This window comes from Aptenodytes patagonicus, chromosome 25 (assembly GCF_965638725.1).
Source record: "Aptenodytes patagonicus chromosome 25, bAptPat1.pri.cur, whole genome shotgun sequence".
Taxonomy (NCBI): Eukaryota; Metazoa; Chordata; class Aves; order Sphenisciformes; family Spheniscidae; genus Aptenodytes; species Aptenodytes patagonicus.
In genome coordinates, this window is record NC_134973.1 from 1,151 (window position 1) to 28,718 (window position 27,568).

Consider the following 27,568-nt stretch of genomic DNA (forward strand, 5'->3'; position numbering starts at 1 on the left):
GGGTGGACGTTTCCAATTTGGGAGCTGGGCCCTGGCTGTGCTGAGAAGGAACGTCCGCAGAGTGATGTGGCTAGGAAGCTCAGAGCGCCAGTGCTTGTGGGGCTGTGGAAGGGCTGCCTAGGGAAGGGGAGGGCCAGCAACAGCTTGCAGTGCTAGCCCCTTTGGTGTGGGAGCAGCGGCTGGACGTTTCCAATTTGGGAGCTGGGCCCTGGCTGTGCTGAGAAGGAGCGTCCGCAGAGTGATGTGGCTAGGAAGCTCGGAGCGCCAGTGCTTGTGGGGCTGTGGAAGGGCTGCCAAGGGAAGGGGAGGGCCAGCAACAGCTTGCAGTCCTGGCCCCTTTGGTGTGGGAGCAGGCGCTGGATGTTTTCCTTTTGGGAGCTGGGCTTTCACAGGACGCGAGAGCGAGCAAGGGCAAGACGTCGGCACCCTGAGGTGGCTGGCAAGCTCAGAGCGGCAGTGTCTGTGGGGCTGTGGAAGGGCTGCCAAGGGAAGGTGAGGGCCAGCAACAGCTTGCAGTCCTGGCCCCTTTGGTGTGGGAGCAGGCGCTGGATGTTTTCCTTTTGGGAGCTGGGTTTTCACAGGACGGAGAGTGAGCAAGGGAAAGACATCGGCACCCTGAGGTGGCTGGCAAGCTCAGAGCGCCAGTGTCTGTGGGGCTGTGGAAGGGCTGCCAAGGGAAGGGGAGGGCCAGCAACAGCTTGCAGTCCTGGCCCCTTTGGTGTGGGAGCAGGCGCTGGACGTTTTCCCTTTGGGAGCTGGGCTTTTGGAGGACTGAGAGCGAGCAAGGGCAAGACGTCGGCACCCTGAGGTGGCTGGCAAGCTCAGAGCGCCAGTGTCTGTGGGGCTGTGGAAGGGCTGCCAAGGGAAGGGGAGGGCCAGCAACAGCTTGCAGTCCTGGCCCCTTTGGTGTGGGAGCAGGCGCTGGACGTTTTCCATTTGGGAGCTGGGCTTTCGCAGGACGGAGAGCGAGCAAGGGAAAGACGTCGGCACCCTGAGGTGGCTGGCAAGCTCAGAGCGGCAGTGTCTGTGGGGCTGTGGAAGGGCTGCCAAGGGAAGGTGAGGGCCAGCAACAGCTTGCAGTCCTGGCCCCTTTGGTGTGGGAGCAGCGGCTGGACGTTTCCAATTTGGGAGCTGGGCCCTGGCTGTGCTGAGAAGGAACGTCCGCAGAGTGATGTGGCTAGGAAGCTCAGAGCGCCAGTGCTTGTGGGGCTGTGGAAGGGCTGCCTAGGGAAGAGGAGGGCCAGCAAGAGCTTTCAGTGCTAGCCCCTTTGGTGTGGGAGCAGTGGGTGGACGTTTCCAATTTGGGAGCTGGGCCCTGGCTGTGCTGAGAAGGAACGTCCGCAGAGTGATGTGGCTAGGAAGCTCAGAGCGCCAGTGCTTGTGGGGCTGTGGAAGGGCTGCCTAGGGAAGGGGAGGGCCAGCAACAGCTTGCAGTGCTAGCCCCTTTGGTGTGGGAGCAGCGGCTGGACGTTTCCAATTTGGGAGCTGGGCCCTGGCTGTGCTGAGAAGGAGCGTCCGCAGAGTGATGTGGCTAGGAAGCTCGGAGCGCCAGTGCTTGTGGGGCTGTGGAAGGGCTGCCAAGGGAAGGGGAGGGCCAGCAACAGCTTGCAGTCCTGGCCCCTTTGGTGTGGGAGCAGGCGCTGGATGTTTTCCTTTTGGGAGCTGGGCTTTCACAGGACGCGAGAGCGAGCAAGGGCAAGACGTCGGCACCCTGAGGTGGCTGGCAAGCTCAGAGCGGCAGTGTCTGTGGGGCTGTGGAAGGGCTGCCAAGGGAAGGTGAGGGCCAGCAACAGCTTGCAGTCCTGGCCCCTTTGGTGTGGGAGCAGGCGCTGGATGTTTTCCTTTTCGGAGCTGGGTTTTCACAGGACGGAGAGTGAGCAAGGGAAAGACATCGGCACCCTGAGGTGGCTGGCAAGCTCAGAGCGCCAGTGTCTGTGGGGCTGTGGAAGGGCTGCCAAGGGAAGGGGAGGGCCAGCAACAGCTTGCAGTCCTGGCCCCTTTGGTGTGGGAGCAGGCGCTGGACGTTTTCCCTTTGGGAGCTGGGCTTTTGGAGGACTGAGAGCGAGCAAGGGCAAGACGTCGGCACCCTGAGGTGGCTGGCAAGCTCAGAGCGCCAGTGTCTGTGGGGCTGTGGAAGGGCTGCCAAGGGAAGGTGAGGGCCAGCAACAGCTTGCAGTCCTGGCCCCTTTGGTGTGGGAGCAGGCGCTGGACGTTTTCCATTTGGGAGCTGGGCTTTCGCAGGACTGAGAGCGAGCAAGGGCAAGACGTCGGCACCCTGAGGTGGCTGGCAAGCTCAGAGGGGCAGTGTCTGTGGGGCTGTGGAAGGGCTGCCAAGGGAAGGTGAGGGCCAGCAACAGCTTGCAGTCCTGGCCCCTTTGGTGTGGGAGCAGGCGCTGGACATTTTCCATTTGGGAGCTGGGCTTTCGGAAAACTGAGAGCGAGCAAGGGCAAGACGTCGGCACCCTGAGGTGGCTGGCAAGCTCAGAGCGCCAGTGTCTGTGGGGCTGTGGAAGGGCTGCCAAGGGAAGGTGAGGGCCAGCAACAGCTTGCAGTCCTGGCCCCTTTGGTGTGGGAGCAGCGGCTGGACGTTTCCAATTTGGGAGCTGGGCCCTGCCTGTGCTGAGAAGGAACGTCCGCAGAGTGATGTGGCTAGGAAGCTCAGAGCGCCAGTGCTTGTGGGGCTGTGGAAGGGCTGCCTAGGGAAGGGGAGGGCCAGCAACAGCTTGCAGTGCTAGCCCCTTTGGTGTGGGAGCAGCGGCTGGACGTTTCCAATTTGGGAGCTGGGCCCTGGCTGTGCTGAGAAGGAGCGTCCGCAGAGTGATGTGGCTAGGAAGCTCGGAGCGCCAGTGCTTGTGGGGCTGTGGAAGGGCTGCCAAGGGAAGGGGAGGGCCAGCAACAGCTTGCAGTCCTGGCCCCTTTGGTGTGGGAGCAGGCGCTGGACATTTTCCATTTGGGAGCTGGGCTTTCGGAAAACTGAGAGTGAGCAAGGGCAAGACGTCGGCACCCTGAGGTGGCTGGCAAGCTCAGAGCGCCAGTGTCTGTGGGGCTGTGGAAGGGCTGCCAAGGGAAGGTGAGGGCCAGCAACAGCTTGCAGTCCTGGCCCCTTTGGTGTGGGAGCAGGCGCTGGACGTTTTCCCTTTGGGAGCTGGGCTTTCGCAGGACTGAGAGCGAGCAAGGGCAAGACGTCGGCACCCTGAGGTGGCTGGCAAGCTCAGAGCGCCAGTGTCTGTGGGGCTGTGGAAGGGCTGCCAAGGGAAGGTGAGGGCCAGCAACAGCTTGCAGTCCTGGCCCCTTTGGTGTGGGAGCAGGCGCTGGATGTTTTCCTTTTGGGAGCTGGGCTTTCACAGGACGCGAGAGCGAGCAAGGGAAAGACATCGGCACCCTGAGGTGGCTGGCAAGCTCAGAGCGCCAGTGTCTGTGGGGCTGTGGAAGGGCTGCCAAGGGAAGGTGAGGGCCAGCAACAGCTTGCAGTCCTGGCCCCTTTGGTGTGGGAGCAGGCGCTGGACGTTTTCCCTTTGGGAGCTGGGCTTTCGGAGGACTGAGAGCGAGCAAGGGCAAGACGTCGGCACCCTGAGGTGGCTGGCAAGCTCAGAGCGGCAGTGTCTGTGGGGCTGTGGAAGGGCTGCCAAGGGAAGGTGGGGGCCAGCAACAGCTTGCAGTCCTGGCCCCTTTGGTGTGGGAGCAGGCGCTGGATGTTTTCCTTTTGGGAGCTGGGTTTTCACAGGACGGAGAGCGAGCAAGGGAAAGACATCGGCACCCTGAGGTGGCTGGCAAGCTCAGAGCGGCAGTGTCTGTGGGGCTGTGGAAGGGCTGCCAAGGGAAGGTGAGGGCCAGCAACAGCTTGCAGTCCTGGCCCCTTTGGTGTGGGAGTAGGCGCTGGAAGTTTTCCACTTGGGAGCTGGGCTTTCGCAGGACTGAGAGCGAGCAAGGGAAAGACGTCGGCACCCTGAGGTGGCTGGCAAGCTCAGAGCGGCAGTGTCTGTGGGGCTGTGGAAGGGCTGCCAAGGGAAGGTGAGGGCCAGCAACAGCTTGCAGTCCTGGCCCCTTTGGTGTGGGAGCAGGCGCTGGACGTTTTCCATTTGGGAGCTGGGCTCTGGCAGTGCTCTGAGCGAGCAAGGGAAAGACGTCGGCACCCTGAGGTGGCTGGCAAGCTCAGAGGGGCAGTGTCTGTGGGGCTGTGGAAGGGCTGCCAAGGGAAGGTGAGGGCCAGCAACAGCTTGCAGTCCTGGCCCCTTTGGTGTGGGAGCAGGCGCTGGACGTTTTCCCTTTGGGAGCTGGGCTCTGGCAGTGCTGAGAGCGAGCAAGTGAAAGACGTCGGCACCCTGAGGTGGCTGGCAAGCTCAGAGCGCCAGTGTCTGTGGGGCTGTGGAAGGGCTGCCTAGGGAAGGGGAGGGCCAGCAAGAGCTTTCAGTGCTAGCCCCTTTGGTGTGGGAGCAGCGGCTGGACGTTTCCAATTTGGGAGCTGGGCCCTGCCTGTGCTGAGAAGGAACGTCCGCAGAGTGATGTGGCTAGGAAGCTAGGAGCGCCAGTGCTTGTGGGGCTGTGGAAGGGCTGCCTAGGGAAGGGGAGGGCCAGCAACAGCTTGCAGTGCTAGCCCCTTTGGTGTGGGAACAGCGGCTGGACGTTTCCAATTTGGGAGCTGGGCCCTGGCTGTGCTGAGAAGGAACGTCCGCAGAGTGATGTGCCTAGGAAGCTCGGAGCGCCAGTGCTTGTGGGGCTGTGGAAGGGCTGCCTAGGGAAGGGGAGGGCCAGCAAGAGCTTTCAGTGCTAGCCCCTTTGGTGTGGGAGCAGCGGGTGGACGTTTCCAATTTGGGAGCTGGGCCCTGCCTGTGCTGAGAAGGAACGTCCGCAGAGTGATGTGGCTAGGAAGCTCGGAGCGCCACTGCTTGTGGGGCTGTGGAAGGGCTGCCTAGGGAAGGGGAGGCCAGCAAGAGCTTTCAGTGCTAGCCCCTTTGGTGTGGGAGCAGCGGCTGGACGTTTCCAATTTGGGAGCTGGGCCCTGGCTGTGCTGAGAAGGAACGTCCGCAGAGTGATGTGGCTAGGAAGCTCGGAGCGCCAGTGCTTGTGGGGCTGTGGAAGGGCTGCCTAGGGAAGGGGAGGGCCAGCAAGAGCTTGCAGTGCTAGCCCCTTTCGTGTGGGAGCAGCGGGTGGACATCTCCAATTTGGGAGCTGGGCCCTGGCTGTGCTGAGAAGGAACGTCCGCAGAGTGATGTGGCTAGGAAGCTCGGAGCGCCAGTGCTTGTGGGGCTGTGGAAGGGCTGCCTAGGGAAGGGGAGGCCAGCAAGAGCTTTCAGTGCTAGCCCCTTTGGTGTGGGAGCAGCGGGTGGACGTTTCCAATTTGGGAGCTGGGCCCTGGCTGTGCTGAGAAGGAACGTCCGCAGAGTGATGTGGCTAGGAAGCTCAGAGCGCCACTGCTTGTGGGGCTGTGGAAGGGCTGCCTAGGGAAGGGGAGGGCCAGCAAGAGCTTTCAGTGCTAGCCCCTTTGGTGTGGGAGCAGCGGCTGGACGTTTCCAATTTGGGAGCTGGGCCCTGCCTGTGCTGAGAAGGAACGTCCGCAGAGTGATGTGGCTAGGAAGCTCAGAGCGCCAGTGCTTGTGGGGCTGTGGAAGGGCTGCCTAGGGAAGGGGAGGGCCAGCAACAGCTTGCAGTGCTAGCCCCTTTGGTGTGGGAGCAGCGGCTGGACGTTTCCAATTTGGGAGCTGGGCCCTGGCTGTGCTGAGAAGGAACGTCCGCAGAGTGATGTGCCTAGGAAGCTCGGAGCGCCAGTGCTTGTGGGGCTGTGGAAGGGCTGCCTAGGGAAGGGGAGGGCCAGCAACAGCTTGCAGTGCTAGCCCCTTTGGTGTGGGAGCAGCGGCTGGACGTTTCCAATTTGGGAGCTGGGCCCTGGCTGTGCTGAGAAGGAACGTCCGCAGAGTGATGTGGCTAGGAAGCTCGGAGCGCCACTGCTTGTGGGGCTGTGGAAGGGCTGCCTAGGGAAGGGGAGGGCCAGCAACAGCTTGCAGTGCTAGCCCCTTTGGTGTGGGAGCAGCGGCTGGACGTTTCCAATTTGGGAGCTGGGCCCTGGCTGTGCTGAGAAGGAACGTCCGCAGAGTGATGTGGCTAGGAAGCTCAGAGCGCCAGTGCTTGTGGGGCTGTGGAAGGGCTGCCTAGGGAAGGGGAGGGCCAGCAAGAGCTTTCAGTGCTAGCCCCTTTGGTGTGGGAACAGCGGCTGGACGTTTCCAATTTGGGAGCTGGGCCCTGGCTGTGCTGCGAAGGAGCGTCCGCAGAGTGATGTGGCTAGGAAGCTCAGAGCGCCAGTGCTTGTGGGGCTGTGGAAGGGCTGCCTAGGGAAGGGGAGGGCCAGCAAGAGCTTGCAGTGCTAGCCCCTTTGGTGTGGGAGCAGCGGCTGGACGTTTCCAATTTGGGAGCTGGGCCCTGCCTGTGCTGAGAAGGAACGTCCGCAGAGTGATGTGGCTAGGAAGCTCAGAGCGCCAGTGCTTGTGGGGCTGTGGAAGGGCTGCCTAGGGAAGGGGAGGGCCAGCAACAGCTTTCAGTGCTAGCCCCTTTCATGTGGGAGCAGCGGGTGGACGTTTCCAATTTGGGAGCTGGGCCCTGGCTGTGCTGAGAAGGAACGTCTGCAGAGTGATGTGGCTAGGAAGCTCAGAGCGCCAGTGCTTGTGGGGCTGTGGAAGGGCTGCCTAGGGAAGGGGAGGCCAGTAAGAGCTTTCAGTGCTAGCCCCTTTGGTGTGGGAGCAGCGGCTGGACGTTTCCAATTTGGGAGCTGGGCCCTGGCTGTGCTGAGAAGGAACGTCCGCAGAGTGATGTGGCTAGGAAGCTCAGAGCGCCAGTGCTTGTGGGGCTGTGGAAGGGCTGCCTAGGGAAGGGGAGGGCCAGCAAGAGCTTGCAGTGCTAGCCCCTTTGGTGTGGGAGCAGCGGCTGGACGTTTCCAATTTGGGAGCTGGGCCCTGGCTGTGCTGAGAAGGAGCGTCCGCAGAGTGATGTGGCTAGGAAGCTCAGAGCGCCAGTGCTTGTGGGGCTGTGGAAGGGCTGCCTAGGGAAGGGGAGGGCCAGCAAGAGCTTGCAGTGCTAGCCCCTTTGGTGTGGGAGCAGCGGCTGGACGTTTCCAATTTGGGAGCTGGGCCCTGGCTGTCCTGAGAAGGAGCGTCCGCAGAGTGATGTGGCTAGGAAGCTCAGAGCGCCAGTGCTTGTGGGGCTGTGGAAGGGCTGCCTAGGGAAGGGGAGGGCCAGCAAGAGCTTTCAGTGCTAGCCCCTTTGGTGTGGGAGCAGCGGCTGGACGTTTCCAATTTGGGAGCTGGGCCCTGGCTGTGCTGAGAAGGAACGTCCGCAGAGTGATGTGGCTAGGAAGCTCAGAGCGCCAGTGCTTGTGGGGCTGTGGAAGGGCTGCCTAGGGAAGGGGAGGGCCAGCAAGAGCTTTCAGTGCTAGCCCCTTTGGTGTGGGAGCAGCGGGTGGACGTTTCCAATTTGGGAGCTGGGCCCTGGCTGTGCTGAGAAGGAACGTCCGCAGAGTGATGTGGCTAGGAAGCTCAGAGCGCCAGTGCTTGTGGGGCTGTGGAAGGGCTGCCTAGGGAAGGGGAGGGCCAGCAAGAGCTTGCAGTGCTAGCCCCTTTGGTGTGGGAGCAGCGGCTGGACGTTTCCAATTTGGGAGCTGGGCCCTGCCTGTGCTGAGAAGGAACGTCCGCAGAGTGATGTGGCTAGGAAGCTCAGAGCGCCAGTGCTTGTGGGGCTGTGGAAGGGCTGCCTAGGGAAGGGGAGGGCCAGCAACAGCTTGCAGTGCTAGCCCCTTTGGTGTGGGAGCAGCGGCTGGACGTTTCCAATTTGGGAGCTGGGCCCTGGCTGTGCTGAGAAGGAACGTCCGCAGAGTGATGTGGCTAGGAAGCTCAGAGCGCCAGTGCTTGTGGGGCTGTGGAAGGGCTGCCTAGGGAAGGGGAGGGCCAGCAAGAGCTTTCAGTGCTGGCCCCTTTGGTGTGGGAACAGCGGCTGGACGTTTCCAATTTGGGAGCTGGGCCCTGGCTGTGCTGAGAAGGAGCGTCCGCAGAGTGATGTGGCTAGGAAGCTCAGAGCACCAGTGCTTGTGGGGCTGTGGAAGGGCTGCCTAGGGAAGGGGAGGGCCAGCAACAGCTTGCAGTGCTAGCCCCTTTGGTGTGGGAGCAGCGGCTGGACGTTTCCAATTTGGGAGCTGGGCCCTGGCTGTGCTGAGAAGGAACGTCCGCAGAGTGATGTGCCTAGGAAGCTCGGAGCGCCAGTGCTTGTGGGGCTGTGGAAGGGCTGCCTAGGGAAGGGGAGGGCCAGCAACAGCTTTCAGTGCTAGCCCCTTTGGTGTGGGAGCAGCGGCTGGACGTTTCCAATTTGGGAGCTGGGCCCTGGCTGTGCTGAGAAGGAACGTCCGCAGAGTGATGTGGCTAGGAAGCTCAGAGCGCCAGTGCTTGTGGGGCTGTGGAAGGGCTGCCTAGGGAAGGTGAGGGCCAGCAACAGCTTGCAGTCCTGGCCCCTTTGGTGTGGGAGCAGTTGCTGGAGGATTTCATCTTCATCTCTCCTGGGTTTGTCCCCAAAGTCCTCTCCTGCTCCACTTCACCAAGGATGCTTTTGCATGATGTCTGTTATTCTGAAGCTCATAATCTAGGCTTTTCCAACAGCGTCATCACAATAAAGCCAGTGTCCTTCATCCGAGATCTTAAAAGTAAGGATGGCTGCCCTTCCCTGCTGTAGCCATGTAGGAGAGCCGTGACTAATGCAGGAGTAGAACCTTTGAGATCGGGGCAGGTTTTGGCAGAAGGCTCTTTTGAGATGACTCACTGAGTCTGCCCGGGGGCTGTTGACTTCATGGGCTGCGTGGGGCTTCCCCTGTGGCTGTCATGAGTGCTTTGGGTTTGCTCTGCTTTGGGTTGAGGGGGCTCAAACACGGAGTCCCTGGCCCGAGGAAGGGAGGGCCTGCATCTGTTGCATGTATTGGTGCTTATTCCTGCCTCCTGCAGAGATTGCCCAGCACATCCGCTTTGGCAGCCAGGAGAATGTGCACAAGTTTCTGCATTACACCATTGATGCCATGCATAAGGCCCGCCTGAATAGCTGTAATAAGTATGTGGGGTCTCCGATGGCCCGTCGCTGCTCTTCTCCACTGTCCCCTCGCTGGTCCCCTGCGCCTGCAGGAGGGGACTGGGGGGTGAACCTGTCCCCCAGGTCGGACTCATAGAGGGAGTACTGACTCCGGGGGCCTTGGGTGGATGGCCCAACTCTTTGCCCCTCTGTGACACAGCTCTGGGCTGTTGTCTGCCTTCTCCCGACTCTTCTGCCCCAGCATAGTCCTGTCCCCAGGTCCTGAGGCTGCTATGGGTTTTGATCCTGTCCCAGTTGCCGAGGAATCCAGGCATGCTTGCTAGTTCAGCCCCAGCTCTGTGGCTGTGGGTGAGCAGCTTTCCCCTGGGCCCTCTGTCCTGGGAAGCCTGCGTTGCTTCTGTCTGCAGTGCCCAGCTCTGAGCTCCGGCCAGGAGTTTCTGCTTCTTCTAGAGGAAGGTGCACATCGGAGGCTTGTGCCACCCCTTGAGCTCCGGCACTGGGAGAGCAGACTGGCAGAGGCTGCAACTTCCCTCTGCTCTCGGAACTCTGCAGCCCGTCCACTGGCCAGAGCACGTAAGAGGAGCTGTCCTGAGGACACAGTGGTAGCCTGCGGGAGTGGCCATTGCGGAGGGGCGGTGTGAGATCTGGTGCTGCTGTCTCTAGGTTGGATCGCCAGACCCAGGCCACGATGCTGGTTCACGAGATCTTTGGTGGTTACCTGTGGTCCCGTGGCGAGTGCTGCCTGCCAGGTCCTGGGCCTGTGACTCAGGGCTGCTGTTTCTCTGAGGGCCTTGCAGTAAAAATCTTTTGGGAAAATTGCTAAGCATGTGTACATTATCCAGAGGTGCAGCTCGTCAGTCTTGCAGTACCTGTGGGTTGTGACCCCTGTTGTGGCAATGGAAAAAGCTGCTGGCTCTTTGTCCCCAGCTCACTGCCACCAGCGAAGGAACCCGTGTTGCCAGGTATCTAGCAACACTTGCTGTCCCAGCACATAGTGAAATTGCCATCCTTCGTCCTTGCCAGGCTGTGAATCCTGGTGCTGACATCCCAGAACCCAGACAGGGGGAATACTGCAGCTGCCTGCACTGTGCTGGGGTGTTGGCAGGTGCGGGTGTTGTGCCAGGGTGTGCTCATTACTCTTTCTTGTGCAGTGAAGTTCTCGGTGTGCAAGAGCATCTTGGACACCTATGACCCTTACCTGGACCTGGTGCTGAAGATCAGGGTACTGCAGCAGGGTCGGGGATGGGGAGGAGCTCTGCTCTCGTGGGGGGTGTTCCTGCCACTGCACCACTACTGCTCTCCAGGCTCCTTAACCTGCCAGTGTCAAGGCATGGTGCAGGCAAGAGGGAAACAGGTTCCGTTGTTGCGCTGCCTTGTCTGTCTGGCAGAGCAGTGCCTGTTGCCCGAGTGTGAGCCACAACTCTGCCGTTGAGGCTCCATGGTGTTGGGGGCAGCGCAGCTGTCCCTTGTGGCATGCTGGCCAGTGCCTAGCTGGTGGCAGGCTCACGGGTTTGGTGTAGTCCGTGGCCCTGTACTCATGCTCTGTGTTATCTCTCAGGGCTAGCATCTCAGCAGGTAGCCAAGCTGCTGCGTGGACAGGCCACACATGCCCTGACCTCTCCTCTGTCCTTGCAGCAAGCCGCAAACATAGCGCGGGCACTGGAGCTGTTTGCAAAGTCAGACATGCTGGGAGGGGAGAACGCCTATATGTGTGCCAAGTGAGTGTGTGGGGCTGCGTGCAGGAAGGGGCCCGTGGGTGTGATGGTGGGAAGCAGGTGGAAAGCCTGCCGCCATACAGGAGGGCTTCTCTACCTGCTCCATGGCTAAACCGTGAGGTACGTGGCCATGGAAGCCTGCGATGAAGCCCGCCACTCCTCAGCTCCCTCCTCTCGTGAGGAGGACCTGGGCCAGCAGACATGGTTGTGAGCAGGTGCCCTGGAGCGATGCCTGGTGTCAGCAGGGTCATTTCTGTGGGGTTTGCTGCTTGGCCAGGGCTGGCAATCATCTGGGTGGTGGAACAGCTTGAATAGCCCGAGCTCTTCCTGTGCAGATGCAAAAAGAAAGTGCCAGCCAGCAAGCGCTTCACCATCCACCGAGCCTCCAATGTTCTCACCGTCTCGCTGAAGTGCTTTGCAAACTTCGGTGGAGGCAAAATCACAAAGGTGAGTGCTTGGCAATCCAGAGCTGGGGCTGTCTCCTGGCCCGAGGCCCTGCTGTCCAGAGCAGAGTGGGAGGTGGTCCTGTGCGCAGTGCGAGCTCTGCCGCAGTCCTGCAGCCCTTCCCAGCTATGCAGTGCAGTGGGAGTTTGGCTCATCCTGGCATCTTCCTCACCATGACCTCTGCCTGGGGAGAGAGGATCCGCCTCCCTCGAGAGATGGGACTCGTAGGACACCTGAGCTGCTCTTGCTCTAGCAAGAAAGCTGTCTGCTGTGCAGATTCCTGAGGCATTGTCTCTCCACAGGACGTGGGGTACCCTGAGTTGTTGAACATCTGCCCTTACATGTCTCAGAACAACAGGGATCCTGTCATGTATGGACTCTATGCAGTGCTGGTGCACTCTGGGTACAGCTGCCACGCAGGGCACTACTGCTGCTACATGAAGGTGAGCCCAGGGTGCTCACTTGGCACCCGCTCTGGGCTGGGGGCTGGTTGGTGCTCGTGGGTCCCTGTAGTGCACAGAAAGGAGGGTGCTCAGCAGATGTACGTGGTGTGGAGCCCTGGATGGGGGCTACAGGTTGTGCTCCGCTGCAGGAGGTGTGGAGTTCTGCTCTTGCAGAGTCCCCTTGCCTGCCCTGGGCCACCTGTGGGTTTTGGGGAGAGGAGCTCTGCCAATGGGTGCTGTTCCTGCTGCTCTTCAGGCCAGGAGGATCCCCGGACACAGCCCAGCCCTGCGCTCTCTACTTCTTCTGCAGGCCAGCAATGGGCAGTGGTATCAAATGGACGATGACCTGGTCTGCTCTAGCAACATCAAAGTGGTCCTCAACCAGCAGGCCCACATGCTGTTCTACCTGAGGTGAGAGCACCCTGTGTCTCCCGGCCCCTCTGCCCCCTGCTCCCCATTTGGGACAGGGCTGGTAGCACGTGCCTCGGTGTGGGAAGGAGCTTGGCCCAAGTAGCCCCAATGCCCATGCGCGCGTGCTGGCTTGGAGAAGGGTGGCAAGGAGAGGTCTGGCCTCTTGTCATGGTTTTGCTGTAGATCAAGAGCACCTCGCCTTGAAATCCTCTCTGTTGGCCAGCGCCACACTGGCTGACAAGCACCATGTCACCGCCACTGGCCGAGAAGCTGGTGCTCTCCGCCAAAAAGGTGAGTCTGAGCTGCTGCCCAGAGACTTCAGTAGGTGCCTTGTGCCTTCTGAACTGGGGCTTGTGTTGGGGGCAAGTGTAGAGCTAATGCTGGGTGTCTTGCTAAGTCAGAGGCGGCAGGGAGAGCCCCTCAGCCCCAGGGCTGTAGCAGTTGCTCTGCCCTCCCTCTGGGTTGGGGTGCGGGGCCAGGCCCCCGCTGTTGTTCACATACCTGAGTGAGGCAGGAGAAATGGCTCCTGCCTTCTTGCTCAGGATGGAGGGGTGGCTGTGCCAGTCCCTGCAGCAGGGCAGCCTTGCCAGCCTTCTCGGGGTAGCATGTGGGAGCAGGTGACGCCACAGCTGGAGGGCTGTGGAGTTGCCTCCTCCCCGGGCAGTGGCGTGGGACTGGCCCTCTGGGCGCCACTGTGCAGCCAGGACTCAGGACAGTGCGCTGGGTTTTCTGTTCTTTAAATTTCCTTCCTTCCTTTTTTCCTTTGTGCTTCTAACTGAAAACACTTCTGATTCTTCTTCTACCACCCCCCGCACTTCCCTCCCCCATCTGTGTCTGTTCCCCTCCCCTTTCTCTGGGCTCCCCTTTTTATTTTCTCCACTTGGCTCACAGAAACCTCTTTTCTTTAGACCACCAGGTTTTTATTTATGTCAATAACTGCAGGGCAGCACCCCGCGGAAGGCGAGCGGAAGTGACCACCGTGCACAACCTCACCCACAATTTGCTGGCCACACCTACCCATGAACACCACCCACCCCAACTCCACTCCCTGGCCTTTCGGCAAGTCAAGGTAAGCAGTGCCAGTTGCTCCCAGGCTCCTGCACGGCAGCAAGGCCAGTAGCAGCCTTGGGGTACTCTACGGGGCAACTGTCTGGCGTGGCAGCTCACTCAGGGGGGGATTTTGGCAGCCGGCTCTCCCGTTCTCCTGGGCTGGCAGGGCTTGCTCTGGGTCTCCCATGTAACCTTCACCATCGGCATGTGCTGCAGCAACACTCATTCTTTCCTAGTCCCCCATGGGACAGCATGTGCCCTGCGCATGGCTGGCACTGGGCAGGTGCAGGGTCACTGTGTGCGCTTGCAGCTGCTGCTCTGAGAGCAGGGTCTGATTCAGATTTCATGGCTGAGATGGTAGCAGTTGGGTACTGTGCTCGTGCACAGTAGGGGCGGGGAGGAAGAGAGGGGCTCCCGCTCCTGACCTGGCTTTCAGATCATGTCAGCCTCTTTTCCTGTCCTTCAGGCTGTCTTCATCTGCTCTCAAACTGCCAAATCATGAGGAGCCTGCCTTCAGCTTCATCCTCAGCTCAGCCCCTCGGCTCCCAGCATCCCCCCTGAGCAATGGTTCCACTGCCCACCCTTCGCACCACCTTCCTCCCCACAGCAGGGAGAAGGGGCGCAGCCAGGTTACCTCTGGTTCCTCAAAAAAGAAGCAGCGAAAGCAGCATCACGGAGTAGATGGCAGCCCTCATGCTCCGGCTGCAAAGGGCAAGGATGAAGTCGCCAGCCCCCCCGAGGAAGAAGAAGAATGTCACTCAGGAGGGCTCGGTGTCCCTCGCAGGGAAGGAGGTGGCAGGCAAGGGTCCCAGCGGTAGCAGGGAGGTGCCGGGCTGTCAGGACCTGAAGAGCAGGCCCAAGCAGCATGTGTCAGACCCCAGTACTTACCTGGACATGGAGCCCATCTGCCCCCTTATAGAATCATTAAGGTTGGAAAAGACCTCTAAGATCATCGAGTCCAACTGTCAACCCAACACCACCATGCCCACTAAACCATGTCCCTAAGCACCTCATCTACATGTCTTTTAAATACTTCCAGGGATAGTGACTCAACCCCTTCCCTGGGCAGCCTGTTCCAATGTTTAACCACTCTTTCAGTAAAGACATTTTTCCTCACGTCCAATCTAAACCTCCCCTGGCGCAACTTGAGGCCGTTTCCTCTCGTCCTATTGCTTGTTACTTGGGAGAAGAGACCGACCCCCACCTCGCTACAACCTCCTTTCAGGTAGCTGTAGAGAGCGATGAGATCTCCACTGAGCTCAAGAAGAAGAAGAAAAAGAGGAAAATGGAGGAGACAGAAGAGCACTGCTCTGGGATGCTATCCTCGGACAGGTGAGGGGCTGGGGAGCAGGCGAGAGCCCTGTGCACCTCCGCTCTGCCTGACGTCAAGCTCCCTGGGCTGTGGTCAGGTCTCTCTCATCTTTCTGTGGGGGTGAAGTACTGAAGTGCTGGCTTGCTGGGGGTGGTTTCTCTCAGCCCCAAGTGCAGTGCTGGGGTGCGGGTGTCCCTGCATCCCATTGCCCTGCAGGGAGCTCAAACTCCTCCCTCTCTGGTCTGGCTAGAGCGAGCTGACCCCTGCTGCCTTCCTTATCTCTAGGAGGGCTGAGATGGAGCCCTGGAGGACAAAGTGGTGGAACGTGGAGACTGGGGCTGGAGACAGCATGCACCGCAAGCACAAGCGGAGGGAAAGCCTCAGCAGCCCAGCCTTGGAGCGGCCGGCTGCCAATGGCATCCACGTCGTGGACGGCACCCCAGGTATGACCATGTGCCTCCACCCTGCCTGGTGCCTGGCAGGGGACAGCTGGCTGCTCATCTGCCCACGCAGCGCCTCAGAGCACTGGTGTCCAGTCCCCGGTGCTTGCTGGTCCCCACAACTGCCTGATGGTGCCTGTCTTCCTGACCGCCATCCTCGGCTGACCTGCCCGCAGGCCTGCGTGCTGCTCATGCAGGAGAGCTGCCCAGTTGTACCCTGAATGAAAGCGTGTGCTCCTCTCCAGACTCATGGGGACAGGCCTCTTGAGGGATGAAGATTTACCCCCAGTTCCTGCCTGCCCAGGACAGGCCCCAGTGTGTCCAAACACCCTGTGCCATCAGGACCTTGTTAGTCCCGACAGTGTCTCCTGGGGTGAGATCTGCCTTGGAGATGGAGCAACACAGGAGCTCTCTCTGGTCCCTCTGGCTTGTCCTCACCCCTCCAGTGTCCCTTACTGCCACTCCCAGGGCTCTGTAATCCTTCTTGATACTCCTCAGACTGCTCCTGGTGCTGAGACATCAAATGGCATCTCATCTTGCTGCTGTTGACAGTTCTTAGGCAATTACATGTGTGGGCGTTGAATGGTGGCTCTGTGTCTGTCCAGATAGTACACACATTGCTGCTCTCATTTTTAGACTGTATGTAGTATTTATTTTACTATTTAGTGTTTTTAGTGTTTACTATTTATTTTCCAAAATTTAGAACTTATTTTTCAGTATTAAGCATCAGTATTTAGCATTTGCCTCCTGCTGAGAGCAGTTGTATCACATAAAAACTCATTCATTACTCCAGCATTACATATCCAGAGGGATTTAGACATGGGCACATACAGGGAAACATCTCCAGAAAAAAGACATAAGAACACATTTGTGGAGGTTACAAAGGCACAGAGTTTTTAAAAGATGCACAGCTGTTCAGTAAGATTTTCAGAATTATGTGCATGCTTAACTGCCACTGAAACAGGTCTTTAGAAGTTTTGCAAATCCATTAGGCACAAAGATATTGCAGAAGCCTGCCCCAAAAGATATAGCATATATTATATCTTGACCTTCTTACCCTGAAAAGCAAATCAAACAAAACATTAGTCATCAAATGACAATCCTTCCACACTGTAACTTCTGCAAAACATGCATGGTTAATAGGCCATGTGCTGTTTCCAGCCACAGAAGCATACATCCAAACCCACTCCCAGGCCTTCAGGTCACGTGGTCTCAGCAAGGGCAGAGTTGAGCCTGATTCTGATTTGGGCAAATGTCAAAAGGAACCATGCAATCTATGAAAACATACCGGGAGTGGATGCTTATTTTTAGAAAACTATATGATGTAGAATCCAAATGGAAGTGACACAGAGTTTTTTCAGCATTTTTTTCCATATTCTCCTTTGGTACATGGAAATTTTGATAGTTTGGACTTCTCCCTCCAAGGACCTTGCTTCCTAAAGGGATGTGTATGAGAAAAAACAACAGTGTGGAGTAAACAAGTTTTTTAGATGTCCACAGGAGATTATGGAGTCTCTTGTGGAAAATGCAGGCAGATGCATATTGAACAACCATGAAAATTCACTGGATTTACATCTATTCCTGTGTTTGAATGGGAAAAAAGATTTCTCCTCACAAAAACTGATAACTAGCATGGTAGAATTAGCCAAAAAGCTCATTAGGCAGCATATCCTCTCCTCTGCCAGAGATCATGGCCATACCACTTGCAGAAGTCCATGACAACTAGTAACTAGTGATAGGACGAGAGGAAATGGCCTCAAGTTGCGCCAGGGGAGGTTTAGATTGGACGTGAGGAAAAATGTCGTTACTGAAAGAGTGGTTAAACATTGGAACAGGCTGCCCAGGGAAGGGGTTGAGTCCCTGGAAGTATTTAAAAGACGTGTAGATGAGGTGCTTAGGGACATGGTTTAGTGGACAGGGTGGTGTTGGGTCGACGGCTGGACTTGATGATCTTAGAGGTCTTTTCCAACCTTAATGATTCTATGACATTCTGCAGCAAAAGGCAGAGAACTCACCACAGCAGGCTACCGTTGAGCTTCTAGGACAAATATAATCTTCAGCAAAACTGAGGCTTGCAAATGATAACCAGAGCTAACCACCTGCTTTACCAAATGCTCCAGGGACACCTGGGTGAGGCACTCCTCACGTTCCTTAAAAAGTGGTAGGCATCAGTCATTCTGTTCCCTACCAGACGAAGAGGGGTGCTGCAGAGGGGCAATACTGCTGTGTTTTTGCGGTTCTTGGACAAAGTCTGATCAGGTTGTTTGTAATGTAGAAAGGTGAACTTACAAATGTCCTCTTTGGTCTTAAAATTGCATTTCAAAGCACCTTTGAGAGAAGACATCAACCACATATCACCCAATGCCCTGGCCATTGTTTTCGCTCCCTGCCTTTTGCATTGTCCTGTGACCCTTTATCCAGCATGAAATGGCCATACTGTAGAAAGCCAGCATGTGACACAAGAGGAATTCAGCAGTCAGATCAAATAAGCTGGAGAAAACTTATCAGAGAAAATGTTTTAGGTCAAAATTTAACAATCATCATCACCATGGAGACAACAGGAAAGAACAACCCACCTGCTGCTGGGGGTACTTCCCTGTACTATGCAAACAGCATGAGTGGATCTGTTCAGTTCCTGCAGCCATTACTTCAAATTCCCAGTAACAGTGTGAATAGGGTAGTTCTCCAGATTTACTAAGTTTGGATCTGAAGGAGATGGTTACATTGAAAGCAGCTGAATCCTTTCATGCCTACAAGAGGATCCCACAGAAAGAAAAGCTTTCAGATGCTGTCAAAATGGCAGAGCACAGGAGTGAAGATGGATACCATGCAAAGGAAGCTACACTAGTAGACACTGTTACCTAAACTGTTTTTGGGTTTGGGTTGTTTTTTTTTTAACTGCAATTGTTTCAGCTTCATCATGCAATTTGCTGATCCAAATTTCCTGTAAATGCCTTCTGTTAGAGGCTGTGCATCTTTACCTGTTCTAACAGCTTTCCAGGATAACAGGGACTGCATTTGTTTCACTAGTCAGGAAACTCGTGCATGCTCCAAAATGATATGACTTTGCATCCTGTTCCTTCTGGAATTGATACAGTACAGCACTATGTGAATACTTGTTCCCAGGACAGGAAATTCACTTGTCTTTCACACTACAAACAATTTAGACTTCCAGAAGCAAAAGCTAGATATTCTCTTCCAGTTTGCTACAAGCTTTTAATTCCAAGACATACTCTTAGAGCCACAGCAGTATGCAGTGCTGCACTGTACATTAACACTCTTGTCTACCAGTTCTGATAACACAACACTCACATTTTCTGAAGGTGGGATTTCCATTCGAGTTGGCTGGAGAACCATATCTACAGAAAAATGTTCTGTATTTCTGCTCTGTCTGCCTGTAGAAAGAGCAGGGGACTTAATTACTCCCTGCCCAAATGTCCATTCTCCATTTTCTCACAACAAGGACAGATTTTGTTTTGCACGTATCACTGGTGGTATCCCAGTACAGGGTCCCAGCTCTACAAGCGGAAGTCTTTTGTTTCCACTAGATGTGCAACTCCACTGAATTTTGGCTACACACTTTTGCGTCAAGTCAGCCTGCATATTAGAGAAGGGAGCCGATGTCAACAAGCAGTTCAAATCACATACAAATATCAAGTTTCTTGTCTTGCTCCCTATATACCCTGCATTTCCCCTTCACTAAGTCCCAACTGTGCCAGCCAAAGCTGTAAGGAGCTTGCGTGTTTTGTGGCAAGAAAGAAGTACCACTGCAGAAACAGGCCTTCTCCATGGGCCAGGTGGAAAATAAGAAATGTTCACGACAGCCAAATGCTGGCTGGAAGTCCCTTGGAAGTCTGTGAACCCGTGCCCTGCAGTCTGGTGGGAGACAGGGAGAATTTAATGGATACTTCTCTTCTTTAAAGATCTGCTTTAAAGATCTATGTTTTCCACTTTTTTTGCATTGACAAGTGACTGCCCTGATGATGAAACCCGATTTCAACTGAGCCTGAGGTAGTGGGTTTATTAGGCCATTTCATAACTGACTTATCTGTTGCTGTTCAAGGTCATTAGTGCAGTATCTCAGTTGTAGTTTGCTATTACTATTTAGCAGTCACTAATTAGCAGTCACACAATTTAGACTGTTAGAAGGTTCCCAAATTGCTATGGACAAGCAAGAAGAGGCTAGAATGCCACCTGTCCCTGTGAAAGCAAATCCTTTGACTTAAGTAAACCAGCTGGAGGATGGTATCATTTCATACATTCACAGTTTGAGAGATAAGCGTTTTAGCATGCAAAATAGAACTTCAGTACAAAATCAGTTTTTAGCGCTTCAAAAAGTGTTTTCTCTATGCCAAGATCTCATCAGGAATATAGACACTCTTAGCACAGTGTGTCTTGCACAAGACAAATTCTCTTTGCTCATTCAGGTAGGATTTTTGCCTCTTGTATCCTCACCATGCTAACTGAATAAAAATGGCTGCATCGTTCTCCTCTCGTGCCCTCCTGCCAGAACAGGAACATCATCAAGCCTAAAAAAAAGAAAAGGAAGATTTCTACAGTGAGAGAGAACATCTTGAAGAGCTTTCTGGGGAAGATCAGCAATTCTCAGCAGAAGTCAAACAAAACTGCAAAGCAATGACTGCTTGCTGTTTTCAAAGAAATGTCTCCTCTCCAAAACCATCCTGAGCATGTCAAGAGGAGAAGGATGTTCCTGAACTTGTTTTTGGGCAGCATAGTCTATGTGGTGGCCATTCATTGTCTTTCATGAAGACCTGCTCAGCTGAAGAAAGCTGATCAACTAACAGATCCAAACAGCCCTTTGTCTCCGACTGGAGTTATTTATACAAGCTGGGAAATGAGGATGGGAAGACTTACTGCTGAACCAGATCTGACACGCTGACAGCAGTCCAAGGCTGTCAAGCAATAACTGTCCTGTTGCTTTATGAAATCCCTGTGCTTAAGGTCCAGAACACACTTCAGTTTTTACTACTGCCAAATTACAGCACCTTGCTCAAATGGAAATATGGACCTCCCTGATAAAGGCAAATAGAAACAGTTTCCCAGAAGAAATACCCTTACAATACAGAGATTATATTGTGTCAACATTTACAACAGTTAGCTCTGCCAAGTTTAGAAAGAGTTGCAGAAGCAAAGAGCAACACCTGCAAGGGATCTGCAGGACCTTTTGCAGTGCATGTTACTTTTCCTCATGACTACCTTGATTATGGAAAGTTTCACAGACGTTAGCCTTCCCTATTTGCTTATAGTTTTTATCCAGTTTTAGCTGATTGGCCTCATTAGGTGTAGGCACTCGGGGGGGGGGGGGGGGCAGTAACACCTGAAGCCAGTGTACAATTTCCTGAGAAAAGCAGAGGCAGCAAAAGGTTAGTGTTAGAAGGCAAGTCTACAGTCATAACTAGTTTTCCACTATTCAAGTAAGTCATATCAGCATGTAGTATTACTTATTTTTCATTCCAAATCAAGCTGTTCCCAGGCAAGCATTTTTCTCACTCAGTAAAATGGGGACTCAATTCAGCCTCCTATTAAAGTTAGTGCTTTGTACATCCCCTGTGTTTCCCTATATTCACGAAACATTTTATGGAAATTTGTAATTCTCGCATGGACATGCATAGCATAACATTGACTGTTCATATCAGGGACATCGCGTTCAGAAGGGTCTCCTCCATGCAATGAGCAGAACGACACACAGGGAGCTGGCTCACAGCAAGGCTTAGTCTACAGCTGGTCACGATGGCAGCCTGTCTGAGATTATGTATGAAAAGGACAAGGCTTGTCCTTTGGCAACTGAGCCCAAAAGTTATGAACTTCCTATGGCCAGAGACACAGAAGACTCATGATACTAGTCAAAGGCAACATGTGTTTTCCCAAAGCAGCAGCTGTTTCCAAAAATATAATCCACCTCTGGTTCTTCATGTACTGGGAACGTGTACTTGGCATGGCAGGCACAGCTCCTGACTCAGGCAGTTTCTAGTCCACCGGGATACTTCAGTTGTTGAAGCACCAAGCTTTCGTCCAAAAACATCTCTTTCTGAAAAACTTCTGAAGTCAAGAGCTGAACTGTCCTACTTTTGTTCACTTGGAAAGGACATTCTGGTTTCGTACCCTGGGTACCTTCCCTCTGTGCCAAATGACCGAGCACAAATTGACAGCAGTCTGTCACATGCCCGAGAAGCCTTTGGTCCTCAGCAGTTGGGCCAGCCCACTAAGGCAGCTGGACCCTCCTGGCACTGGGGCGAGCAGTACAGAAGGAGGGTGGCTCAGGGTCCCTGTTGTGCTCACGATCCCTTGAGGGGAGCCAGGGCTGGCGAACCGAAGGCTGTTCTCCTGGCTTAGCTCCCAGGAGCACTCAGAACAGGGAGTGGGGAGCAGCAGCATGGACTGATCAAGGGAAAACCCCACCTGTCCTACCCGATTGCCTCCTGTCATGAAGTAGCTGTGTTTGGGGCAAGAGTAGAGCAGTGGGTGTCATTTGCTTTGGCATTAGCAAGGCTTTTGACACTGCTTCCCGCAGTATTGCTGTATCAAAGCTAGAATGTTACGGCCCGGATGGGGCTGGGGATGACAATCAGGTGGGTAAAAAGCTGTCTGGATGCTCAGGCTCAGAGTTGTGGTTAATGGGTGCCTGGGGGACAAGGACTGCTCCAGCCTGGTCCCATACCCTGCCTCACAGTCCAGCACCCAAAACAATGGCAGCATGGTTGAATGAGATAAGCCCAGCCCCAAAGGTACCAACTGCTTCCAGGGAACATGTGGTGAAAACATGGGAAAAGAAAAGATGAAAACCTGTAGCAAATGCATGGAGAATGTATCCAGCCAGAGCTTTCTGATCTTTCACCAGAGGGTGTACGCTAACCAGCACCTCAGACCCAGAAATCAGGTGGATCTAAAATTTTCTCTCTCTGACATTTGGAAATATTTGTCTGGAGAATTTATGGCCCTTCATCAACTCTGCCAGATCTTCACTTAACCTATTCATCTTCCACTTTACAACTTATACACTCTCCAGACTAGCATAGGTTCTTCTGATTCTTATGACTGAAAAGCCCAACACCCTAATGTGTTTTGCAGAGTGTGAAACCACAGAATCTTGCCAGTGTCTGCCTTTTCTCAACCTACTAGGAAGGAAGTATGTGATTCCCTGGAAACACATCTCTGCTGTTGCTGTTTCCTGAACAACTGTGACAATTCTGCAGAGTCAATATCAACAGCCCATCTGGCAGCAGGGCCGTGGAGTGCTGCGGCATGGGGCTGGTCCCCATCTTCCACTGTTCACTCGTTGCTGGGCAAAGCTGCGCTCAGATTTTGTGCAGACACACATGGTCAGTGTGTTTTTTAAAAAGAAAAAAGATTTTTTTTTTTAATAGAGTAATGCTCAAATGAAGAATCAAATCTCTCAGACAAGACAGACAGTCACATCCAGAGGTGATGGCAGTCTCCATTGCAGGCATCCTTCCAACAGCATCTTGAGCTGGAGCAGATGAGATTTACTGAGCTGGTTTTCCAGTGAGTTCTCTCCATCGAGACTGACCCGCTCTCCCTGTCCAGCACCCCCTTCGTGTCACTAGTGCTGAATGGCACAGTGCAACCAGGTGCAGGGAGCAGGGAGGGGCAGGGCAAAGTGGACGCCAAGAAGCCAAGCTGTGATTGGTGGGGATGCTTGCCACCCTGGAGTGATGGTGGGGAGGATTGACCAGCACCCTTCCTCCCCACCCTAGTGTGAGAGAAGTGAGGGCCTCTCTGATTGGCCACTGCTTTCCCCACCTTGCAGTAAGGCCTCTTCCCATTGGCCACTCGTGGTTCTTGTGGCACTGCACCAGCCTGGGGAGCGGCAGCCATGGGCACCCCAGCAGGACCGGGAAAGGTGAGGGAGAGGGAGGGGCAGTGCTGGGCAGTAGTGACAGTGCCCCCCCCTGCTGACAGGCACCTGAGTGGGAGGGTCACCCTGGCAGCCGTGGGGGGCCACAGTGCTGTCCTGGGCCATGGGGCCTCTGGTGATTCTTGAGTGGCAGTAGTATTCATCATGTGTATGACATCATGAGCACATATTTTCTTATGAGCACTTGTGACATCACCAGAGATGTCCCGAAAAGCCACACTATGGTTCATGACACAGCGAACGCTAATTACTAACTAGTGCTAATCATCAGTACTTCTGCCATAGCAGTGAAGTCATCAGTGCCCATGGCATAGCAGGAATAGTGACACCACCATTGTTTTTTCCATCGTGTTAGTGACATGTGAGTCATGTTGCAAACAACTGTGACAAAAGCAGCAATATGATGCTTTGGTGATTCACCTGCACTTTGTCTGATGTCAGGGCATCAGTGATGTTATGGGTGTAAATGACATTATACAACACAAAAGTATCATGAACAGTATCAGAAACCAGGTCAAAGTCATCACTAGCAACAATGTCTTTGTCACTGATGATGTTATTCCTGTCAGTGCCACCAGTGCTGGTAATGTTATGAGTGGCAGTGATATCATCAACATCCACAGTAACACAAAGGACAGCACATTGAGGTCCACTAGGAGCTGGGACACCTTTCCCTCTCCTCAGGGTTGGGGACAGAGCTAGTCCTGCTGGGGCTGGGGGTGGGAACACCTTTGCCCCAGGGCTGGGGAGAGCTGTGGCCTGGCTGGCAGCTTGGAGGCACCCAGTCCCTGTGCCCGACTATGGGAACAGTGGTGGTATTGCTGGGGAGGTTGGGGATGCAACTATCCCTGGGGTTGTGACAGCAATGGCCCTGGCAGTTGGATTGGCTGACTCTAGGTGGGGATGGTGCAGGCCCTGCAAGGAATGGGGTTGGGGACAACCTTGTTCCTGGACTTGGTGGTGGGCAGTGACCCTGACAGTGCTCACAGCCTTGCTCCTTCTGCTTTAGCCCCAGTGCCGTGAAACCGAGATCTGTGTGTGGTGAGTATGGCCCCAAGCATATTCTGAAATGTCCCCTGTTCTCCCCAGCCACCCCCAGGTCTCCCCTTTACCCCATTCTCAACTGTCCCCAGTTGTCCCTGGATCCTTCCTGTTCCTTTATTTTCTCCCCCAGGACTCCCCAAGTTCTTGTGTTCACAACTGCCTAGCTGGGTCCTCTCATCCGCAGCTGTCCTCCTGCCCCCCCCCAGATCCCACTGTCCCCATCTTCCCCCATGTCCCTGTCCCCTCCTCCCCCCCATCCCCTTGTTTAGCCCTGTCCCTGCAGGAAGGCCCTGGATGCGGTGGCCAAGGAGCAACTTGAGACAGCCCCAACCCGCCAGGATCAATGGGTGTGGGTGAGGGGACAGGGTGCTCAGAGGGGCCTTGGACACCTGGGACCACCTGAAACACCCTGGGACCACCCTGGGATACTTGAGATCCCAGGGGAAAACCCTAGGAGTCCTAGGACACCCTCAGGGCACCCTGCAGACACTGTAGGACAATTCTGGGGGACCTGGGACCCCTTAAGGCACTCAGGGGACATTCTAGGACATTGTGAGGACTTCAGGACCTCTTGGTAGAACCCCAGAACATCTTTGGGGACAGATAGGACACTCTAGGGACTTGAGGAATGCCTCTGGGGACTCCCCCAAAAAACTCAGCACACCTCTGAGACCGCCATGATACCCCTGAGACCCCCTTGGGACCTCTGGGTCCCTACATGAGAACCCCCAGGGATACCACTGGGGCACCCTGGAGGTCATTCACACCCCACCTCCCCCAGTATTCCCCTAGTCTCCCTGTCTTCCTCACAGTATCCCAATTCTGTCAGTCCCAGTGTCCCTCTCCCACCCAGGACACCCTAGAATGCACTCCCAGGTGCCTATATCCCCCTCTCTCTATCCCCATATCTCCCACTGGTGTCCCCATTCCCCCTAGCAGCTGTCTAGGTGTCCGTGTCCTCCCTATGCCCCATTACCACAGCGTCCTCCTCCAGTCCCCTCGAGCTGTTCCAATACACATGTTCTTCCCTCTACATCTGCCCACATTGTGTCTCCAAAGGGTGTTCTGGTCCCTTCTGGTTTCCCTGTTGTGTCTTCTCAGGCCATCCCTAGCATGTCCCTCAGGCTGTCCCTGTCCCGCCCTGGTGTCCATGTCATGTCCTCCTAGGGTGTCTCTGTTCCCCCAGTGTGCTGACAGAGGTTCTGCCAGGCCCCCCGTCCTTCTGGATGCCTACAAGAGGGCCCTGGAGCTGAGCCAGGAGCTAGACCTGGCCCCAGAGCCACTGTCAGGCCTGGTGGGCATCGTTTGCCGCACCATCACCATGTGCACAGGTGAGGGCAGGGGCAGGAGGGGACAGGGGACACACAGGGTGCAGCGTGGGGCTCATCACAACTCCCCCAACCCCAGAGACACCTCTGCCTGATGTGGAGGAATGCTACACCTACTTCAGCATCCCTCACAGACTTATTGGCACCCATGCACTCCTTGCATGCCTCTTGCATGCTTGGTGGTACCTCCATGCTCCCTGCACACTCCCCACATGCTTCTCAGCATCCACACAATTCCCTGAACACACCCCAGTATGCTTATTGGCAGTCACACACTCCCCACACACTTACTGAAGACTGCATGGTCCTCATGTACTCCTCACACACTTACAGGGCCCCTGTGCTCTTCGCGTGCTTTGCACACACTTACTGGTGTCCCCACACTACTGGCACATGGTGCCCACAGGTTCCTCGCACTTTCCCTATGTACTTGGCTGAGCCTGCACACTCCTGCAGGCTTCCCAGGACTCATGCATCCCTCCTGCTCTACACCCTCACTCTCCCAACAGGCTCCTGCCATGTTCCCACCTCCCACACAATGCAGATGCAGCTCAAATGCTCTGCTACTCTTGTATGCTCCCTGCATGCTTCCCAGCCCTGCCTGTCCCTTGCCTGCCGCTGCCATGATGCCATCCCTGCAGTGCCCCCGAGTCAGTGTGGCCATGTTTGGGCTGAGCCAGGTGGCCTGCATTGCAGCCCATGTCCTTGACACAATCCTTCGGTATGCCAAGCTCTACGCCTACATCCTCACACCCCAGGTGAGCTTGGCACTGTCAGAAGTAGGTGTGCAGTGGAGGATAAGGCTTGCCCTGACCCCACTTCCTGTCTTCTGTCCCTGTCCCCAGGTCTGCCTTGACCTGGTGTATGTGGGAGGCCCCAAGAATTGCCAAGAGGGAGAGGTGCTCACCGCCCTTCCCCAGGAGGAGGAGGAAGGAGAGACCCCTGGGAAGCCCAACACAGGTCAGATCCCCCTGGCTGTGGGGTTACAGGGCAAATGCAGGGGTTTCAGGGTTCTGGGGGAACACAGGGTAATGAGGAACCCTAGATAAGCAGAGGGACACCCTGAGATCTGGGGTGCACCCCAGGGTCTCAGAGGGCTGGAGCACCATGGGGAGCGTCATGGAAGACACCCTGGGTTCCTGTGGGCACCCAGTGGTCTGGCGGGATCAAATGGGAACCTTGGGGTTATGGGGAGGGTCGTGTGGAGCACCTTGTGGTCTGGTAGGACCAAGAATGCCATTCAGGGTTACAAGGTGTTCAGGGTGTGTTTGTCTGGATGGCACCCTGGATCACAGAGAAGGGCTAGGGTCACCCTAAGATTATAGCACTGGGAATCCCCAGGAGCAGGCCACGTCCCCCTGCTTCCCCAGTTCCCCTATGCCCCTCCCTGTCCACCAGGGGCTTTGTCCTGACCCCTGTCTTCTCCCTGTCCTGCTGTGTCCCTGGTGACACATGTCCCTTGTGTTCCATGTCCCTGCTGTACTCTGTTCCTCCCATCCTCCTGTGTCCCCAGGATCCCTTCTCCCCCCAGTCGCTGGTGCCAAGCCCTAACCCCTGACTTCCATCACCCTGTATGCTCTGTCTGCATGTGTCCCCGGTTTTAGGCTCTGTCCTCTGCTCCCTCGTATCCCCTCCTTGTCCACAGGGCCCCCTGTGTCCCTGATCTCCCTGGTGCCAAGCCCTGAACCTTGTCTTCCCATGCTCCTTGTTCCCTCATCTCTGGTACCAGACCATGACCTATGTCTTTGTGTCCCCAGGGTCTCTGTTACAGGAGGTGGCAGTGCCTGAGCTGGTCCAGGTGATTCAGGGGCAGAGCCAGGAGGTGTAGATGGGGCTCCTGTGTGGTCAGGATCAGCTTGGGACCTGCCTGCCCCCTCTGGAGATGCCTTTGAGCAAGGAGGACCTTTCTGGATCCCCCCAGGCCTCACCCAGCGGCAAGAAACACCTTGGAAGACCCCAGGGTTCTTGCCAGGGCAATAAAGGCCTCAGGCCCTGCCAGCATCTCTGTATCATCTCTGGGACCTGCCCCCATGTCCCCTAGGATCCCCTTAGGATTCCCCACATGGCCTCTGGGAGACCTCTGGGGAACCTCCAGTTCTACTGGGACCCCCACATTCTCTGGGACCTCCCCCCATGTCCCCAGATTCTCCCATACCCGCCCTTGGAGTCTCCCCACACATTCCCAAGCATGTAGACCCGTTTGTCACGTGTCATGACCCACCTACGAGAAGGGGGGGATGACTAATGTCCGCAAATCCCCTCGATGTGGATTAAGGTGCGATAACACTCAAGGTCCATACACGAACATCAACTTTAATGGAACGAACACTTTATAAGCATCAACCCTCTGTGTATTAATATGTCACATAAGCTAAGGGGCTTTATGAGAAGTTGAGGTAGGCCTCGTGTTACTTAGCAGCGTCAATGGCA

General features: G+C 55.5%; 1 protein-coding gene across 1 annotated transcript; it reads left to right on the forward strand.

Annotated features, from left to right (window-relative positions):
* Positions 1 to 8,551: 8,551 nt before the first annotated feature.
* On the forward strand, positions 8,552 to 26,966 carry LOC143170950 (uncharacterized; the record flags this gene model as incomplete). The annotated part of the gene is given in 22 exon segments (XM_076359671.1): positions 8,552 to 8,593; positions 8,596 to 8,677; positions 8,973 to 9,075; positions 9,718 to 9,785; positions 10,206 to 10,276; positions 10,690 to 10,772; positions 11,105 to 11,216; positions 11,516 to 11,656; positions 11,967 to 12,067; positions 12,310 to 12,358; positions 13,010 to 13,085; positions 13,088 to 13,136; positions 13,584 to 13,848; positions 13,850 to 14,028; positions 14,375 to 14,449; positions 14,682 to 14,872; positions 22,456 to 22,537; positions 24,094 to 24,163; positions 24,997 to 25,141; positions 25,835 to 25,896; positions 25,984 to 26,098; positions 26,896 to 26,966. Coding segments are annotated over 22 exon segments (2,232 nt in total), but the record flags the coding sequence as incomplete, so codon positions are not given.
* Positions 26,967 to 27,568: the final 602 nt, after the last annotated feature.